The sequence below is a fragment of the Rhinopithecus roxellana genome, chromosome 12 (assembly GCF_007565055.1).
Source record: "Rhinopithecus roxellana isolate Shanxi Qingling chromosome 12, ASM756505v1, whole genome shotgun sequence".
Taxonomy (NCBI): Eukaryota; Metazoa; Chordata; class Mammalia; order Primates; family Cercopithecidae; genus Rhinopithecus; species Rhinopithecus roxellana.
In genome coordinates this window covers 136363517-136384920 of record NC_044560.1, presented here as the reverse complement: position 1 = coordinate 136384920, position 21404 = coordinate 136363517, and the positions used below count along the sequence as shown (strand labels likewise).

The following is a 21404-nucleotide window of genomic DNA, read 5'->3' as shown; positions in this document are numbered from 1 at the left end:
AAAGCTAGGTATTTCCCCTTCCCCAGCAACCCATTTCTAGGAATTTTCCCTAAAAATAGCCATGTCCAAAAGAACATTAATAGTATACTACAATTCATTTAAGAAAGAAGGTAAAATAAGTAAATAGACAGTGTGTGGGTACAGACATATATATATATATATATATACTTATTTTTATAAGAAGAAACACAAGAAGGAAGGTTTAACCAAAATAATGGCCGGGCACAGTGGCTCACACCTGTAATCTCAGCACTTTGGGAGGCTGAGGCAAGAGGATTGCTTGAACCCAGGAGTTCAAAACCAACCTGGGCAACATGGGGAGACCCTGTCTCTACAAAAAATTTAGCTGGGCATAATGATGCACACCCATGGTCCCAGCTACTCTGGAGGCTTAGGTGGGATGATTGCTTGAGCTCAGGAGGTTGAGGCTGCAGTTGTAGTGAGTCATCATCATGCCACTGCATGCTGGCATGGGCAGAAGAGTAAGAGCCTATTTCAAAAATAGAAAATCATGAAGTTAGTTTCTTAGAGTGAGTGGGAGGTAACAGGGTGGAAGGGATGTGGGAGAGTCACACTTGTCTGTGTATACCTTTTTGTCTAGTTTTGACCAACTGAATGTCATCAAACTTAAAAACTTTTGCTCTCCTTGCCTTCTTTACAGCACATCAGCCCTTCAAGCCAGACCTAATATCCCAGTTGGAGAGAGAAGAAAAGCTTTTGATGGTGGAGATGGAAACCCCAAAAGATGGGTGTTCAGGTAAGAACTGTGCTGCAGGAACACAGCAGCCATGGAGCACCTTCTAGAATGAGTCAGAACACATCACTTCTCTGTTTAAACTTTCCTGTGGTTCCCCATTTCACACATAGTAAGTTTAAAGTACTTAAAGTGGCCTATTAGGTCCTAAGGTCTTTGTCCCCTCAACCTCCTCTCACTTTCCATATTCACCTACTATTGTTTGTTTTTGCTCATTCAGTCTGTTTCAGAGGCACTGCCCCATGATTGCCCCTCAGACCTCTCAATTATGCTTCTGTATCAGTTTCCTTGACTTACTTTTCTCTCTGAATGAATTGGGTAATAGATGCATGATCTTTGCCCTCTTTCATTCACCTTGAGGCAGCTATTAGGTGTAGAATGAATCTGTGTAACTGAAGGATATTCTAGAATACTGTTTGTCATCTGATGGATGCCTGTTCTAACTGCTTAGCTGTCCTTGGGTATTCATAGATGGGTAGCCATTAATCCTAAAAGATAAGAATAGCCAATCAGCTAAAGTAAGTATCAAAAATGACCAGTGCCAACATTATAACTGGTCTTCCTCATGCAGCATTTTCAAGTGAGACACCCTTGTATTCATATGTCCAGCTTCTTATCCTCCCATTCTGTCCCATACTCTCGCCCCAAACAGTCTCTTGACATAGCCACAGTCTTAAAGTAGAATTTTCAAGTTGGACATTTGTGTGAATTGAAACATTTTGATAGTTTCTTGAGTCCTCAAGACTGACATCAAAAGCCACTGTCGCGACTGTGTAGCTAAGAATGCTGCTGGGTAAGAAGAAAGAGTCAACAAAAAATTCAAAAGAAATTAACTTACTTCTATAATTGTTTGTTTCCATCTTGGTCAAGATTCAGGGTCCTACATGACCCTTGAGAGTAGGAGTTAAACTTTTTCTCTAAAGGTCCCAGCATTAAATACTTTAGGTTTTCCTGGCTACATGTGCTCTTTGTCACATAGTCTTTGTTTTTCTTACACCACTTTGAAAATGTAGAAAGCACTCTTGGCTCCTGGGTTGTACAAAAACAGGCTGAGGCCACGCCATGCCAATCTACTTTCCTGATACTGTCAGCTGGAACATAATGTCACCGTTTAAGATACCTCAATTTTTTTTACCTATACTAATATGATCATATACCTCATAGTAATGTAAAAATTTGATATGTATATTCTTATTTTTAATATACTAATTTTTCTTCTTTGCCATTACCTTGGGGAAATCCCTCCCAATCTAAGATTATAACTTGTTTTTGTAATGGATGCATAATATTCTAATAAACAAGCTAGTTACTTCCAAGATACAATGGGGGTACAGCCTCTGGGTAAATGCCCCCATTCCAAAAGGGAGAAATCAGCCAAAACAAAGGGGCTACAGGCCCCATGCCAGTCTGAAACCCAGTAGGGCAGTCATTAAATCTCAAAACTCCAAAATAATCTCCTTTGACTCCATGTCTCACATCCAGGCCATGCTGATGCAAGGGATGAACTCCCAAGGCCTTGCCCCTGTGGCTCTGCAGCGTATAGCCCACTTGGCTATTTTCATGAGCTGGCATTGAGTGCCTGCATCTTTTTCAGGCACATGGTGCAAGCTATTGGTGGGTCTAGGGTCTGGAGGACAGTGGCCCTCTTCTCACAGCTCTACTAAGCAGTGCCTCAGTGGGGATTCTGGGGGCTCCAACCCCACATTTTCCCTCTCCATTGACCTAGTAGAGGTTCTCCATGAGGGCTCCACCCCTGCAGCAGACTTCTGCCTGGACATCCAGGTGTTTCTCTAAATCCTCTGAAATCTAGGCAGAGGTTCCCAAGCCTCAGCTCTTGCTCTCTGCATACCCACAGGCCCAACAGCACGTGGAAGCTGCCAAGGCTTGGGGTTTGCAACTTCTGAAGCAATGGCCTGAGCTATACCTTGGCCCCTTTTAGCCATGGCTGGAACTGGAGCAGCTACAATGCAGGGTGCCATGTCCTTAAGCTGTAGAAAACAGCAGGGCCCTGGGTCTAGCCCATAGAACTATTTTTCCCTCCTAGGCCTTCAGGGACTGCCGTGACCAGCTCTGAAATGCCCTGGAGGCATTTTCCCCATTGTCTTGGCTGTTAACATTCAGCTCCTCTTTACTTAGGCAAATTTCTGAAGCCTTGAATTTCTCCCCAGAAAATGTATTTTTCTTTTCTATCACAGGGTCAGGCTGCAAATTTTCCAAACTTTTATGCTCTGCTTCTTTTTAAAATATAAGTTCCAGTGTCAGATAATCCTTTTTACCCATGAATATGAACATATGCTGTTAGAAGCAGCCAGACCACATCTTGAATGCTTTGCTGCTTAGAAATTTCTTCCACCAGATAGCCTAAATCATCTCTATCAAGTTCAAAGTTCCACAGATCTTTGGATCAGGGGCATAATGCTGCCAGTCTCTTTGCTAAAGCATAGCACCAGTGTTGGGAAAATGTATAAATGCATTTACAAACCTAAATATATCTAAATATATCACCAGTACCAGTTCCCAATAACTTTCTCATCTCCATCTGAAACCACCTCAGCCTGGACTTCACTGTCCATATCATTATCAGTATTTTGTTTAAAACCATGTAACAGTTCTCTAGGAGGTTCCAAACTTTCCCTCATCTTCCTATCTTCTTCTGAACCCTCCAAATTATTACAACCTCTACCCATTACCTATTTCCAAATTGACTTCCACATTTTCAGGTATCTTTATAGCAATGCCCCACTTTTCTAGTACCAATTTTCTTTATTCATCCATTCTCCCATTGCTGTAAAGAACTACCTGAGACTGGGTAATTTATAAAGAAAATAGGTTTACTTGACTCACGGTTCCATAGGCTATACAGGAAGCATGGCTGGAGAGGCCTCAGAAAACTTACAATTATGGTGGATGGTGAAGGGGAAGGAGGCATGTTTTACATGGCAGAGAAAGAGGAAGAGAAAGAGGGTGGGGAGTGCTACACACTTTCAAACAACCAGATCTCATGAGACAGCACTTAGGGGATGGTGCTAAACCATTAGAAAGCACCCCCATGATCCAATCACCTCCCACAGGCTTCAACTCCAACATTGGGAATTACAATTCAACATGAGATTTGGGTGGGGATGCAGAGCAAAACCATGTCAGTGGTTAAGAAAGGAGTCAAAATATTTTTCCAGCTTAAATATTTGTGATCTAAACATTGTCACCACTATAACTTGTAGTGCCCACAAAAATGCCTTAGTTTCTCTATCTAAAACAAAGTAAGAATGGAAGGTGATCTCAGCTGGGTTACCTGAGCTGATGTTCTCACTTAGCTTTAGTTAAAGGAGAAGAAAAAGAAGAAGACGTAAAGATTTTTTTCTGTGAGTTCCTTTTAGCTAAGTATTAAATTCAAAGGAATTATTTGTTTTTATGACAAATATAGCACCTTTCTTATTGAATTGATCGATTTGGGATGCTTGAGTGATTGACTTTCTCAACCTCCAAGTGCTAAAGCAGGATTGCTATGAAGACGTAATAAATTCTCAACCTTCTTACCTCAAATGAGGTCTTTGTCATCTTTTGTCATGCTTATTTTCTCCATCAAATAAAGTTCATTTATAAACTTAACATAATTTCTTATTACTACTCTACCATTGATATTGAAATATAACTTAAATGTTGAGATATTTAAATAAAGTAACAAGGTGTTTCAGTCTGTACCATTGACTAAAGGAAACTAATGTTGTTATGTGTGTGGTCCTTTTTAGAAGAATTTGAAGCAAAGTGAAATGACCTTTTGTTTTTTTTCTTCCTCTATGTCCTTAACATTGCAAAACCCACCGGTCAGAGAGAAACTTTAATCTCTTATATATTTGAGAGATTTTTATATCATGAATTATGTACTAATTTGCTTTGAAGCAGTTGCTTTGTAAGAAATTGGGTTTAGACTAACAAGCTGCTTTCATGTTCTCAAGCCACTATATCAGTCCCAAAAGATAGGACATACTAAACTGTATCTTTATGGATGTATATTGAGTGTTTTTTATAATAGTAAAACAAAACTACAAGGATTATGATTAACCCAAGCTGGAAGCTCAAACTTCTCACATATAAGCTATATACTTTATCCGATATGCCTCCTATAATATATCCCTTCATTTCATCATTATATGATAAAATACCATTATAATAACTGAAAGCTTCACCTTTGAGAAGGCAAAGACATCAGTAAATGTGCTTTTAAAGTACCAAGATGCATACCTACGGACATACCTTGAAGTGTTGTCCCACAATCCGTGTGCTGCCCCAGAGCCTAGTGACACAGAGTCATCAGTGTGGCCTTTTCTTTTTTCCTTTTTTAAAAATTGGGATAGGGTAGGGCTCACAGGGAATATTTTGTTCAAGAAAAATTACACCATTTTGGGTTTTTTGAGACAGAGTCTTGCCATGCTGCCCAGGCTGGAGTGCAGTGGCTGTTCACAGGTGTGATTATATTAATAGGTCACTGCATCCTCAGATGCCTGGGCTCAAGCATTTCTCCTGCCTCAGCTTTCTGAGTAGCTGGGTCTACAGGATTGCACCACCATGCCTGGTTCGAAGTTATACCATTTAAAAAGTTACTTTAAAAATGAGAAAGACTCGGCCGGGCGCGGTGGCTCAAGCCTGTAATCCCAGCGCTTTGGGAGGCCGAGACGGGTGGATCACGAGGTCGGGAGATCGAGACCATCCTGGCTAACACGGTGAAACCCTGTCTCTACTAAAAAAATACAAAAACTAGCCGGGTGTGGTGTCAGGCGCCTGTAGTCCCAGCTGCACGGGAGGCTGAGGCAGGAGAATGGCTTGAACCTGGGAGGCGGAGCTTGCAGTGAGTGGAGATCGCACCACTGCACTCCAGCCTGGGTGACAGAGCGAGACTCCGTCTCAAAAAAAAAAAAGAGAAAGACTCAATCCACAGGCCCTGCCTGTTTGTATTTTTGATCTTACATTTTTATTTCATCCACAGTAGACTCTTGTGACCTTTGCTTTTCTCATCAGCAGTATCACTCTGAATTGTCACCCTGCCTCTCCTATAGCCTTTCAGCTTTCCAGCAAATTTGTCACCATCACCAGTTCCTTTCCCATTTAAAAAGCTACATTACATGCCCTTTTAATTCTATGAGTGAGAGCAACTCAAACTATGATTTATTCATCAATGTTTATTGAGCAACTACTGTTCACTTGGCAGTGAAAGGAATGCAGTGCACAAAACAGTGTTTGTTTTCATGGACAATACATTCCAGTGTGGAGAGGCAGACAAACACAAAGAAATAAGGCAGGATTATGTTTGAGGGTAATATTCATGAAAAAACATTCCTTTTACTGCTTTTCTTCTGGATATTATAAAGACTTAATCTACTTCTAAGTGTTAGAAGAGTGCATGTTATTAATTCAACCCTGTTTAACCAGTTGTCCTTAGGGAGGATATTTGTCGCTAGTATATGAAGATCTGCTGTCTGCTTATAATCTGAACTTTAATAACTCGATAATAAAATATTTCTACTCAAATATCCTATCTTCAGCCCCTTCTGGTGCCTCAAATTTCCTAAACATTAACATAATTTTCCAGTAAAATGGCACAAGCAAAAGTCAGTATTCATTGAGTTTTTTTTGTTCATGGCTCATAAGCATCTCAGAGGATACCTACAGGTGCCATAATTTTTTTCTGATTTTTTTAGTTGAATTCTGTCACAGTCTTTCACATTTTGACCTATGCCATGGCTGTTGATAATTGTGAAATATATTTTGAAAAGAGTTAAAATTTATAATGGCCTACAGGGACTTAGAAGAGCTTATTATTCTCATGAGGATAAATAGCTCATTTGTGACAGGATATGTGATGCCTCAAGCATAAAGTAAAGGTCTGTGTTTACCTTCTTCAGCATATCATTTAATGCATACAATACCCTTACAAATGAACAACATTATCATGTTCACGTGCCAGACAAAAAAGAAAAAGTTATTAGGACAAAAGGCGTTTGTCCATTTGCAACTATATTTTTTCAAGTTTAAGAACATCATCTTTTCCCCTCAGGTTTCCTGGAAACCCATGATAAATCCATGGTAACATGTTTATGGTTGTGTTGTTTCATTTTGTGTTTTTGAAACAGGGTCTTATTCTGTTGCCCAGGCTGGAGTGCAGTGGCATGATCTCAGCTCACTGCAACCTCTGCGTCATGGGTTCAAGTGATTCTCCTGCCTCAGCCTCCCCAGTAGCTGGGACTACAGGTGTGCACCACCATGCCTGGCTAATTTTTGTATTTTTAGTAGAGATGGGGTTTCACCATGTTTGCCAGGCTGGTCTCAAACTCCTGAGTTCAGGTGAGCCACCTGACTCAGCCTCCCAAAGTGCTGGTATTACAGGCTTGAGCCACTGTACCCAGCCATGTTTATGATTTTACTAGGCCTTTTGAACATAGCCATCATATTCGCTGTCCAGGTTGTGCTGCAACATCCTGATTTTGAGGCATACAGATATCCTGAACTATGTAGATGCTATTTGTATGTAGGTTGAATATTCCTTCTCCAAAATGCTTGGAACCAGAAGTGTTTTGTATTTCAAATATCCCTAATCAGAAATCTGAGCATCCCTAATCAGAAATCTGAAATGTTTCAATGAGCATTTCCTTTGAACATCATGTAGAACATTCAAAAAGTTTTGGATTTTGGAGCATTTCAGATTCCAGATCTTTGGATTGAGAATCCTCAACCTGTAACTGGTACAACCAAAGAAGAGGCATTTTGTAAGTATTCTTAGAAATGGTGGCATGAATTTTCCTCTGGTTCATTCAAGTTTCATGTTATGACCTAAGTGTAAAATCTTCAAATGTCTTGAATAAAGCATTCACTCATGCACGTCTGAATTCTCTTTATCCATATAGGAAGGAAGAATCAACAAAAGATGGAGAGTATTCAGGAAGTAACAGTAAGCTACCTTTCCCCCAAAGAGCTTTCCTCCTGTCAGACCTGGCAAGAAAGTGCAGGTGGGTTAATCAGGTGTCAAGATTTCCTGAGAGTTTTTCAAGGGAGGAATTCTCAGTTGCAAGAACAAGGTGATTCCCTCTGCCAGGTTTGGGCAGGAATACCGGTTCAGATTTCTGAAGATGAGAACTATATATTGACTCACATGGGGAATGGCTCCAATTATATGAAAAGTCAAGAGTGTCCATCTTGGAGGGCACATCATTCTTGGAGAAAAATGTATCTGAAAGAGTCATGTAACTATCAGTGTAGATGTCAGCAAATTTCTATGAAAAGTAATTTCTGTAAGTGTGACAGCGTCAGTTGGGTCTCACATCACAATGATAAACTGGAAGTACACAGAAAAGAAAACTACAGCTGCCATGACTGTGGAGAAGATATCGTGAAGGTGTCGTTATTTAATCAGGATTCAATTCAAACAGAGGAGAAGCCCTATCCATGTACTGGGTATAGAAAAGCCTTCAATAATGACTCCAGCTCTGAAGTTCATCAGCAGTTCCACTTGGAAGGGAAGCCCTATACATACAGTTCATGTGGAAAGGGCTGTAGTTATAGTTCACTTCTTCACATTCATCAAAATATTCAGAGAGAAGATGATATTGAGAATTCACATCTGAAATCCTATCAGAGAGTGCACACAGGGGAGAAACCATGCAAATGTAGTGAGTATGGTGGGAATTTCAGTCACTATTCCCCTCTTAACACCTATGAACTTATCCACACAGGTGAGATGTCCTATAGGCGCAACATTTATGAGAAAGCCTTCAGTCATAGCTTAGACCTTAATAGTATTTTTAGGGTCCATACTAGGGATGAACCCCATGAATATGAGGAAAATGAGAATGTCTCTAATCAGAGTTCATGTCTTCAAGTCCATCAAAAAATCCACACTGAAGAGAAACTATACACAGATGTAGAGTATGGAAAGAGTTTCATTTGTAGTTCAAATCTTGACATTCAGCGTAGGGTTCATATGGAAGAGAATTCCTACAATTCTGCGGAGTGTGGTAATGGCTTCAGTCTGGCCTCACATTTTCGAGACCTTCAGATAGTCCACACTGAGGAACAACCATATAAACGCTATGTGTGTGGTAACAGCTTCAGCCATAATTTGTATCTTCAAGGTCATCCAAAAATTCACATTGGAGAGAAACCGCACAAGGAGTGTGGGAATGGCTTCAACTGGAGCTCAAAACTTAAAGATCATCAGAGAGTCCACACTGGACAGAAGCCATACAAATGCAATATATGCGGCAAAGGTTTCAATCATAGATCAGTTCTAAACGTTCATCAGAGAGTCCACACAGGAGAGAAACCTTATAAATGTGAGGAATGTGATAAGGGATTCAGTCGGAGTTCATATCTTCAAGCCCATCAGAGAGTACACACTGGAGAAAAACCTTATAAATGTGAGGAATGTGGGAAGGGGTTCAGTCGAAATTCATACCTTCAAGGCCATCAGAGAGTTCACACTGGAGAAAAACCATACAAGTGTGAGGAGTGTGGGAAGGGCTTCAGTCGGAGTTCACACCTTCAAGGCCATCAGAGAGTCCACACTGGAGAAAAACCATTCAAATGTGAGGAGTGTGGGAAGGGGTTCAGTTGGAGCTTTAATCTTCAAATTCATCAGAGGGTTCACACAGGGGAAAAACCCTATAAATGTGAAGAATGTGGTAAAGGCTTCAGTAAGGCCTCAACACTTTTGGCCCATCAGAGGGTCCACACGGGAGAGAAGCCATACCAATGTGATGAGTGTGGTAAGAGTTTCAGTCAGAGATCATACCTTCAAAGTCATCAGAGTGTCCATTCTGGAGAAAGACCATATATATGTGAGGTATGTGGAAAGGGCTTCAGTCAGAGAGCATATCTTCAAGGTCATCAGAGAGTCCACACTAGAGTGAAACCGTATAAGTGTGAGATGTGTGGGAAGGGCTTTAGTCAGAGTTCACGCCTTGAAGCACATCGGAGGGTTCACACAGGAGGGAAACCATACAAATGTGAGGTGTGTACAAAGGGTTTCAGTGAGAGTTCACGCCTTCAAGCGCACCAAAGGGTTCATGCAGAAGGGAGACCCTATAAATGTGAACAGTGTGGTAAGGGTTTCAGTGGGTATTCAAGTCTTCAAGCCCATCACAGAGTCCACACTGGGGAGAAACCATACAAATGTGAGGTATGTGGAAAGGGCTTCAGTCAGAGATCAAATCTTCAGGCTCATCAGAGAGTCCACACAGGAGAGAAACCATACAAATGTGATGCATGTGGTAAGGGTTTCCGTTGGAGCTCAGGTCTTCTGATTCATCAAAGAGTCCATAGTAGTGATAAATTCTATAGAAGCGAAGACTTTGGTAAGGACTACCCTTCATCAGAGAATCTACACAGAAATGAAGATTCTGTTTTGTTTTGAAGTCCTCAAATGGGAGCTGAAATTTTCCAGTCACTAGAGTTCTTTCAGTAGAAAAAGAATTTTTAAAAATTAAAATGTAATATATCTGCCCAACTTCAACATTCATAATAGCCAGGAGACCGCACAACAGAGACATTTAATGAGAGGGGTTTCACGAGGGATTTTGTTAGAACTTTAACATCAGTCATTGCACAGGAGCTAAGGCTTATAAAATATGAGTATGGTCAGGTATTTAATAAAAGTACAGTGATGAGCATACCTAAATCCATGTTCTCTAGAATGTAAGCTTGGTGAGAGAAGGGACTTTGTTCATTGCTAGTCTACAAAACTATGACATTTCATAACTCAATGTAGGTGCTCAGTACTTTTTGCTAAATAAGTAAAAGTATATAAAGGTAAAATGTTTGAAAATTTTTAAGCTCATTTTTTAAAACTTCACTTAAAATTGATTTGAAAGAGGAATCTTGCAAGTAATCTTAATAAAATCATTTCAAGTAAATATTTGAAATGTAGAACAATATGCATTATTATGATCTGAAATAACATTAATTTGGTTGTAACCCTATTGGGGTTAGTTCCTATCCTTTGTTCCATCTTGAGCAGAGATGTACTGCATTTCTTAACGTTGGGTCTCTATACATTATACCATCTGTTGAAGTTTAGCTTTGTGTGTGTGTATATGTACACATGTGTGCACTTTAAATATCAGTACAAACTGATAAACAATGTTTCTGGTTAATATTGCAAAAATGGGACACTGTATTTTACATAATTGATTTTCTACTCCTGCCCTGTGAGTTAAGGCAGAGTTTTACTGTAATATTTGCAGGTATCCAAAATGGTTACTGATGACAAATACTTTTTAATAAATGTCAAAATTACAATACTTGTTTTTTTTTTTATTCTCCATATTTCTCTCAAAGTCCATTCGATCTGACTGATTTCTAAATGTTGTGGCCTTTTCCAATCCACACCTCCTTAAGCAGGGTCAAGTTTGAAGGATTTTAATTTTGTCAAGTTTTCCATTCCCATACTTCTCCCACTGACACACAAAAAAGGGGAAAAATCTTGAATTTTTCTGAGCATATTTATCAATGTATTGACTAGTAGGATACAGTTGCCATTTACTTGCTAGTGTCTGTCTTAAAGAATGATGCATTTTGTTGGTGAAAGTGAAAAATATAAGCTTGTCATTTAATATATATCAAAATATTTATCAAGCCGCCCATATGTATCAAAATGTAAAATGTGCATACCGATCTGGAAATCATAGAACAGTAATTTATAATTAAGCAATTTTAGCAGTAAGGAAGGATTTTACAATGATAGTAATGTTTTAAGCTGAAAGTAATTGTCCATCAATATGAATTTGGGTAAGTTTCTGTATGTTCTATACTGTAGATCTACAGAAAGTATGATTTAGCTCTAAAATGACAGGAATGGGTCATGCATATTATTTGGTAAAAACCTGGATTGTACGTTCATAATAACCAGCTAATTTAAGTCTGTTTACATGTATGTTCAAATATATGCTTATAGATAATGTGTGAAAGATTACTCATTATTATATATACAGTAGTTTTCTCTGGAAAGCAAAATTTTTGGCTTAGTTTTTTTGTGCTTTATTTAAAAATATTTGTAATGGACATTTACCAATTATACCAAAGCAGTGAACAGCTATTGATATTATCTCTTATACTTAAGAACTCACGATATGATTGCTCAATTTCGTTGTATGACATTATGACCAACAGTAAAGAATAAACCCCCTGAAGTTAATTTTTTAAATTTCCTGGATTTTTGAGAATACAGATAAATCAGGTATCCAGTAACTTTATATTTCTGTGAAATTTCCTTAGGTCTCAAAATCCATGTTGCCTAGGATGTCCTCGTACAATCCAGTTTTATAAATTGACGCTCACAGCTTTTCCATCAGATTTCCCCTTGCTGGATGAATATGGTGACCAAAGCACTGGCATAACTTGACTTGCAAGGTGTTGGTTCAAGTTGCACGGTGTCATCAGAAATCCAGGGCTTCTAAAGCATGTCTTTGATATCATCACTTACAGGGGAGAGCTCATGGTGGTTTTATCAGTTGGAATGCTTTTAGTTCTAAGTAACAGAAAATTTAGAGTTGCCTAAATCAAAACTGTTTCTTAGTTCATATAAATGAAAAGATACAGATAGTGTAAGGCTAGGGTCTGGGTAAGGTAGGGGGATTTTATATTGCTTTCCTTTAATTCTCTGACCTCTCTTTTCTTGTGAATTCTTGTCGTCACATTATTCACAATATAGCAGCATCACCTGCTTTCTTACTTCACAGCCGAAGGAAGAGATATTCTGTACCATTTTAGTCCTGTGTGGTTCTGGCTCCCTAAAATGAAAAATGCGTAGAATCTCTCACACTCCGATTCCCACTAACAACTGAGACTAACCAAGACAACCAAGGACACTGCTGGTCCCCTAGCCTACTCCTAGTGAGAAGCAACAGCAGGCTACCATGAGAAAAGGGAAGAACATGGAGAATCCTTCTGTGGTCCCGGTGCAAAGGGATGGCCAAAAGCTGAGGACGGGGCAACAGGAACACTGAGAAAACTTTAGCCCTCCAGTTCTCACCCTAAGCACAAGATAACACTAGAGAAATTTGAAGCCAGTGGTACAACTAAGATATATATTGCAACAACAAAACCCAATTCCAGCTTAATTCCTGACAAGATTAATTCACCACTCCACTCTGACATCCTAGCAGAACATGTGTGCCCAGTTTTAGGCAAAAAATAATGTTTTCCTCAGTCTCTACTGTTCTGTATATGTTTTCTGGCATTTTATTTTAAAAATACAAGATCAAAAGTTGAGAACAATCTTCTGCCAATAGATAGCAGACCAATCAATAAAACCACACTTATAGATAACAATATTTTGGAAATATTGGAGAATTTTACATAACTGATTGATGTACTAAAGACTCCAGTGAAAAGGGCAGATAATATGCATGAGCTGATAGGGATTTCAGTAAAATTTAATAGTCAAAAGGGAAATGCTAGGAAAAGAAATTTTATGCTACTGCTTTTACTTTTATCAGAACACTTTTGAAGGACTTATGAGTAGGCTCAACATAGTAGAGAAGTGTCAGAACTTGAATATAGGTCAATAGAAATCACACAAACTAAAACACAAAAAGAAAAAGGGTGAAGAAAACAATACAAATCTGATATTTGCATACTTGGAAACCCAGGGGCAGGGGGAGAGAATGGGAAGAAAAGATATTTACAGAGATAATGGCTGAGAATTTTTCAAAAATAATAAGACTTCACCCAGATTCAAGAAGCTCAGAATACCAAAGCAGTATTTTTTTAATAAAGAACAAAACTAGATTATTGCCAAGTAGCTAAAAATGGATGGACAGTGCAAAGAAAATATTAATGGCAGACAGAGGAAAGGGACACATTATATGTAAGAAGCAGAGTGAGAAAAACATCAGACTTATCACAAACCATGCAAGCAAAAGACAATGGAGTTATATCTTTAACATTTAGAAACAACAACAAAAAATATGATCAATCAAAAATCTAAGCCTGGTGGAAAAAATCTTTCAGAAGGTATGCAAAATAAAGACATTTTCAGATGAACGAAAGCTGATAGAATTCACTGTTAGCAGACCTGCACTGTAAGAGATGTTTAGCATACCAGAAATAGACTTGGATCTACCAAAAGACATAACTATGAAAATAGTTATTTCAATCATTTTAAGTGTAAAATAATTTTTATTACTCCAAAATGTAATTCAGTAAAGCAAAATTAGGAATGAGGTTTTATTAATTTAGAGGACATATAAAAGTAAGATGTTTTGTAAGAACACTGCAAAACAGGGAAGACAGAAATTAGAAATATACCAGCAGAAATTAGAGGTATATGTTGGTACTCTATACATTAATTGGCATAATATGATTTGAAGATAGACTGGAATATATTTTAAGCCCTAGAGTAACCATTTAAGAATTTTTTAAAGTACAACTCATAAGTCAGTAGTAGAGATTAAATTCTGGTTCCAAACATAGCAATGTAGAAGCAAGCTGGCTTCACTCCTTTCAATAGAAAACTAAAGACAAATATACAGCTCCAAGATTATCACCAGCAATATCCCAGAACTCAAATAGAAGGAGACAGTTCCTGAGGATACAAATAAGTGAAAAAAACTGAGCAGATGGTAAGAGAATTGGACTTTCCTATCCACATGCCCTTCCCCCTAATCTGCCTGGCACCAAGACTGTGGAAAATTTTCCCCGTCTCACAGTTTCTACACTGGAAAATGTTAAGGTGGACAACCAGCCTCCTCACCATCTTGGGTTCCCTGGCAGGAGACTTGTCTCTGACTCAACCTACAGAGAGCATCAGGAGTAACTGAAGAGAGAAATATCCCTGAGGACAGCCAGAGACAAAGGAGGGAGGTGGGAATACTGCCCCCGTCATGGAAACTCTGTTCTGCAACTCAGCCAAAGGAGACAACAATCAGTGTGGCTGTTCAGCATCACTACACTGTAGGTCCCCAATCATGAACCACTAGCCAGCTTTCTTACAACTAGGATATCCTCTGTGGGACCTACCCCTTTTGGGATGAGTGGCACTGTGATTACTAGAACTGAGGCAAGCCTGGAGTTAATATGGCATCTAGTACCAAAAATAAGTCAGTAACCCAGCAGGAAAGAAGAAAATCAACAGGTAAAATAAAAAGAATCTCTAGGGAGCCATATCCAATAAAAAACAAAACCAGCCAGACAGAGAAGACTGGAATATATAATCATTCGATGCAAAGACAGACACACATTCACAAGCAACAACAGCAAACAGGGAGCCATGGTGTCCCACAAATGGACAAAGCAAGGAACCAGTGACGGATCCTAACAGGAGGACAATATGTGAACTCTCTGACCAAGACTTCAGAAGAGCTGTTTTAAGGAAACTCAGTGATCTCCAAGATAGCACAGAAAAGCAATTCAGAAGTATATCAGAGAACCTGAACAGAGAATAAAGTAATATTTTAAGATCAAACAGAAATCTTGGAACTGAGAAATATGTTTGCTGAACTGAAACATGCATTAGAAGCTCTCAGTAGCAGAATGTATCAAGCAGAAGAAAGAATCAGTGAGCTCAAATACAGGCTATTTGTAAATACACAGTCAGAAGAGAAGAAAGAAAGAAAAAGAGCAAACATTTCCTGAAAGATACAGAAAATACCTCAAATGACCAAAACTAAGAATTATCGATGTTCAGGAGGGAGTTGAGCAAGAGCAAGGAATAGAAAGTGTAATCAACAAAATAAAAGAAAACTTTCCAAAATTTAAGAAAGAGATGAATATGCAGGTATAGGGAAGTAATAGAACAGCAAACAGATTTGACCCAACTAAGACTACCCCAAGGCATATAATAAACTCTCATAGGTCAAGGAGAAAGAATTCTAAAAGCAGCAAGAAAAAAAACAAGCAAATAACATATAAAAAAGCTCTAATTCATCTGGCAAAAGACTTCTTAACAGAAGTCACACAGGCCAGGAGGAAGTGGAGAGACATTTTCAAAGTGCTGGGAAAAAAAAAAAAAAAAAAAAAAAACTATCGTTCAAGAATACTGTATCTAGCAAAGTTATCCTTCAAATATGGGGGAGAGATAAAGTCTTTGTCAATGTCTGGGAATGTTTAAGGCCCCGGTTTGGGTTCAAGCCTGCTGGAAAAATGTGCAGCTGTTTGGGTCACAGAGTGGTCAAAGCACTCTGTGATTTTTGATCAGGACACAGAAAAAGACAGTAACTGGAGGACTCTACATTAGCCATTTGTGTGTACTGGACACTTCTTTGGAGGACTACCTATTGAAATTCTTTGCCCATTTTAAGTTGGGTCTTTTCTTCTCATTGTCTTCCACATGCTAAATATTATATAACAGTCTCCTCCATTGTTGTCTGTAATGTAAAACCATCTTGGGAGGGAGATCCTGGAAAATGGGTAGATGCTTGCTTTTCTTCTTCAATATGGACAAGTTGTTAAGAAGGGGTTGTTGGTGATGCCAAGTTAATAACAGCCAACCCAACACAGGGATCTAAGGGTCTGAAGAGTAGCAAGAGTCTTAACATTAGAATCCATACATGTGTGTGTTCAGACCCTTTATGTGATACTGCAGCTATGGCTATGGTGAGATTTTACCTCCTTGGAAACAACAAAAGTGCCCACACAGCTGAATATCCCTATCAGTGATATGTGAGATAAATAATATTTCACTGTGTGAACAAAACCAAAGGATTAGAAATCAGAGAGAGGAAACTCCAACAACACATATTGCAAAAAAAAAATATATATATATATATAATAGAAAAAAAATCATAATGAACAGGCAAGTCATTTAAATAAAAGTTCAAATCGACAATGAAAATATGTAAAGATACCCAACCATGTTAGTAACTAGGGAAGTCAAAACTACAACCAGATCTATTTTTATCCCTTAAGGTTGTCAAAGTTTTTTCTTTTTCTTTTCCTTTCTTTCTTTCTTTTTTTTTTTTTTTTTTTTTTTTTTGAGACAGAGTCTCACTCTGTTGCCCAGGCTGGAGTGCAGTGGCATGGTCTCGGCTCACTGCAAACTCTGCCTCCCAGGTACAAGTGATTCTCATGTCTCAGCTTCCCAAGTAGCTGGGATTACAGTCATGCACCACCACACCTGGGTATTTTTTTTTAAATTATTTTTAGTAGAGATGGGGTTTCACCATGTTGGCCAGGCTGGTCTCAAACTCCTGACCGCAGGTGATCTGCCCACCTCGGCCTCCCAAAGTGCTGGAATTACAGGTGTGAGCCACTGCGCCCTGCCAGATTGTCTAAATTTTTTCAAGAAAATGTGGTGAATCTGCTACTCTCATAAACTGTTTGTGGGAGTGGAAACTAGTGCAGTTGCTTTGAGGAATTAATTAGCAGTAGCTATTAAAAGTTTAAATATGCTTACCACATGACCTAGCAATTGCATTTTTTCTGTGCCTCCCATGGAGAATGCTCACACCTCATAGGAGGGCATGAGTGAGACATTTATTGCAGCTTTTTTGTAATAGTGGAAAAATTGAAAACAATTTCAATGTCTTTCATCATAAACTGTATAAACACATTTGCAAAACATTATGTAGCATATAAGGTGAATGATGTTCTTTAAGTCTTACAAGGATACACATTCTACACATTTAAATGCATATAAACGAGTCCAGAATAGTAATAAATAAATAAAAATAAAATAAACAAAAAAGAGTCCATAAGAATAGATACTAAACTGATAATAGTCTCTACCTTAAAGACAGGGAATGAAGAGTACTGGGCAGCTGTGGTGGTCGAAGGAGATGTTAGCTGTATCTTTAGTGTTATAGTAATTTAGAAGAAAATAGTAGATTATCATTTTATAATTTAAAAATATTAATACTAATAATATTACTACTAATAGGGGAAATCGAGTTAACAAATACCCAGTTATATGATAGAAGTGGAAAATGCAATTTCTCAATCCAGAATACATGAAAAAAGTATAGCTTAACTAAGCATGGTACCAAGAGAAATATGCACTGACTGGGTGATGTGTCAAAGATTAGCAGCCTTTAGAAAAAGGAACCTTTTGCCCAAAGAGAAGCATTGTTACAGGTTGCATTCCCCGGGAAGTAGACTCTGAAATGGACAGCAGCACTCAGGTGGTGCAAATGTATTACAAATATCAAGAAAAGTATAATTTGAAGTGGAGCATGAAGATGTGATGAAATGGCTACAATTTCATGATAAAACTTGAAAGAATAAGGAGTTATTTCTTAAGGATGAACAAAGAAAGTGGTTTCATGAAATGGAATCTACTTTTAGTGAGGATGCTGTGAGCACTGTTGACATGACAACAAAGGATTTAGAATATGATGTAAACCTAGTCGATAAAGCGGTGGCAGGGTTCGAGAAGACTGACTCCAATTTTGAGAGATATTCTACTGTGGGTAAAATGTGATCAAACACCATCACATGCTACAGAGAAATCTTTCATGAAAGGAAGAGTCAATCACCAGGGCAAACTTCATTGTTGTCTTATTTTAAGAAATTTCCACAGCCACCCCAGCTTTCAGCAACTACCACCCTGATCAGTCAGCAGCCATACACATCAAGATAAGACCCTCTCCCAGAAAAATTACACAGCTCACAGAAGGCTCAAATGATTGTTAGCATTTTTTTTTTTTTATCAACAAAGTATTTTTAAATTAAGGTATGTACATCGCTTTTTTTTCTTTTTTCCTTTTTTTTTTTTTTTTTTTTTTTTTTGAGACAGAGTCTCACTCTGTCGCCCAGGCTGGAGTGCAGTGGCGCTATCTTGGCTCACTGCAAGCTCTGCCTCCTGAGTTCACGCCATTCTCCTGCCTCAGCCTCCCAAGTAGCTGGGGCTACAGGCGCCTGCCACCATGCCTGGATAATTTTTTTGTACTTTTAGTAGAGACGGGCTTTCACCGTGTTAGCCAGAATGGTCTCGATCTCCTGACTTCATGATCCGCCCATCTCAGCCTCCCAAAGTGCTGGGATTACAGGCGTGAGCCACCGTGCTTGGCCGTACATTGCTTTTTTTTTTAGACAAAATGCTATTACACAGGTAAGTGGTATGTTTACAGTATAGTATAAACATAACTTTTATGTGCACTAAGAAACCAAAAAATCATGTGACTCACTTTATTGAGATATTCATTTTATTGCAGTGGTCTGGACCCAAACCTGCAATATCTCCCAGGTATGCACATATTAAGAAAACTTTGGTCAAGTAAGGTGGTCATGCCTGTAATCCTCTGCACTTTGGAAGGCTGAGGTGGAAGGATTAGGGTTGCTTGAGGCTAAGAGTTAGAGACCAGCTTCTGCCACATAGGAAGACCCCATTTCTACAAAAAAATTACATTAAAAAATTATCCAGGCATGGTGGTACATGCCTGTAGTCCTAGCTACTCAAGAGGCTGAAGCAGGAGGATTACTTGAGCCCAGGAGTTTAAAGTTACAGTGAGCTATGATGATTTCACCAGTGCACTCCAATGTAGGCAACAGAATGAGACCCTGTCTCTAAACAAAATACTTTCTGCCCTGAGGTTCATAAAGGTATTAGCCCATATTATTAAGTGGTGTAATTACTTCTGAAACTAATTACCCAGTGTTAGGTCAAACTTCACAGATTAAGTGCACAGTCCTCATAAGACTTTTTTCATTCCAAACTGCAAGTTCAAGGGTTTCCATGCCACCCTCCCTCACTTCTGACCAGCTGACCACTTCTGATCACTAACCTCTCAGGTTTAATAATTTACTGAAACAACTCACAGAACCCAGGAAAATTATGTTTATTAATTACAGCTTTATTATAACAAAAGGATACAAATCAAAACCAACCAAAGGTAGAAAATGCATAGGGCAAGGTCTGGGAGGGTTCCAGATAGAAAATTCCATGGTTCTTTCTCTTGGAATCAGGACACATTACCCTCCCAGCACACAGCTGTATGAGATATAGTTGCCAACCAAAGAAGTCTATCCAAGCTTGTGTTCATAGATGTTATTGGGGCTTTATTACATAGGTGTGACTGATTGAAGAACTGACGTGTAACTAATCTCTAGCCCCCATCCTCTACACAGGCTGATGTTATTTGGCTCAGAGTCCTAAACTTCAAATCACATGATTGATCTGTCTGGTGTAACCAGCACCTATCTGAAGTAATCTCACTAGCATAACTTATCTAGAGGCCCATGATGTGTCTCTGTCAGAGACAGTCTGTCAGATACAGTGTGAGTGGCCCACCGTGAATAACAAAGAGCTTCTATAATTCAGGATATTTTAAGAGTTTAAATGCCATCTCCCAGGAACTAGGGACAGAGGCCAAAAAAGTTGGAGAAATCCAGAATGTGTAACATCATAACAACTGACCTAATTCCTTCAACAGGTCAGGGTCTGAAAAAAGGGATGATGCAGTAGTGTTCAATAATAAATACACCTAAGTAGATAAATAAAATGAATGGGCTGGATATTGATTTGACAAACCAGTCATAAGATACTTTTAGGTAATCAGGAAATTTTTAAAGGAGATTGGGAATGTAAAGGAAAATAAAAATCTCAGGATCCTCCAAACTTAGGCAAATATGGAGATTAAGCCCTGGAGTTCATTAATTGTAATACCCTCTTCCAAATGAACAGCTGTGCACTAGCCCGATCCCCATGAAAGGTGAAAAGCCTCAGGTATTTGGGAAGAGCTTTCCCCATAGATCATTCATAAGTAAACTTATGTGCAAGTAAAACCTTGCACTCTTTCTCCAAGCCCATGTGTGATATGATTCTTCTGGTACACCAAGGCAAGAAACTCTGGGATACAAGACCCCTCTTGTGCTTGCGGTAAGGCAGGGGTCTAATTGAGCTAACACAAGCCTCCTACGGATGGCTAAACTAAAAAAGTACCCTGTAAAACACGCCCACTGGGGCTTCAGGAGCTGTAAACATTCACTCCTAGACACTGTCGTTGGGTTGGAGCTCTACAACCTGCCGTGTGCATGCTCCCCCTAGAGGTTTGAGCAGCTGGGCACGAAGAAGCGAGCCACACCCCCATTACATGCCCTGGGAGGGGGACAAGCGAACTTTTCCCGTTTTATCACAATTTACTTTCGGCGCTAACATGATTGTTCAACTGTCTTCATCAGCAGGCCTTTATTCCAGGAGATTCCTGCCCAAGCAAACTGTTTAATTGTTCATTATGCTTCCGCAGAGACCCATCAAATTTTCAATCTCTTCCAAAGAAAGTACCAATAGATTGCACCTTAAGATTCTTTGCTTCAAAAATCCTTGCTATATCCACCAATCCCGGACTGTAGTATCATGATCATTATGCAATACTAATGAAATCCCTTGCATTGAAAGACCCGCCTTAAACATCCAGTTCTGAATCGGTTCCAACCTTGCCTTGACACTTTGCTCTGTGAAAGTGCCAACGCTCCGTCGAAGTGTTGTCCTCCATTGCTGCAATCAACAACAAATTCTGTTTTTTGTCTTATCAACAGGTTGAGTTGATGATATTCGGGGAGCCGGCATTTGACACAAGTTTGAGATTCCTTGACGTTCGGCGTCCATCGGAGCTCAGCCTAAGTCACTTTTACGCATCCCATTTTTAGCCTACCCTTTGTTTCTGCTAAAAATTTTGGTTTCTAACTTATTTTCATAATACAGGCTGAACTTTTCACTTTTATATGC

General features: G+C 39.0%; 1 protein-coding gene across 2 annotated transcripts in view; it reads left to right on the top strand.

Moving 5' to 3' along the window:
- ZNF112 (zinc finger protein 112) overlaps window positions 1–11043 on the top strand; it is a 38485-nt gene extending 27442 nt beyond the window's left edge. For both annotated transcript variants that reach the window (XM_030913268.1, XM_010372477.2), the window contains 2 exons: window positions 662–757; window positions 7654–11043. In XM_030913268.1, the coding sequence (XP_030769128.1) occupies window positions 662–757; window positions 7654–10157 (2600 nt within the window). In that variant the 3' untranslated portion in view covers window positions 10158–11043. The remainder of the gene's footprint in view (window positions 1–661; window positions 758–7653) is intronic.
- Window positions 11044–21404: the final 10361 nt, after the last annotated feature.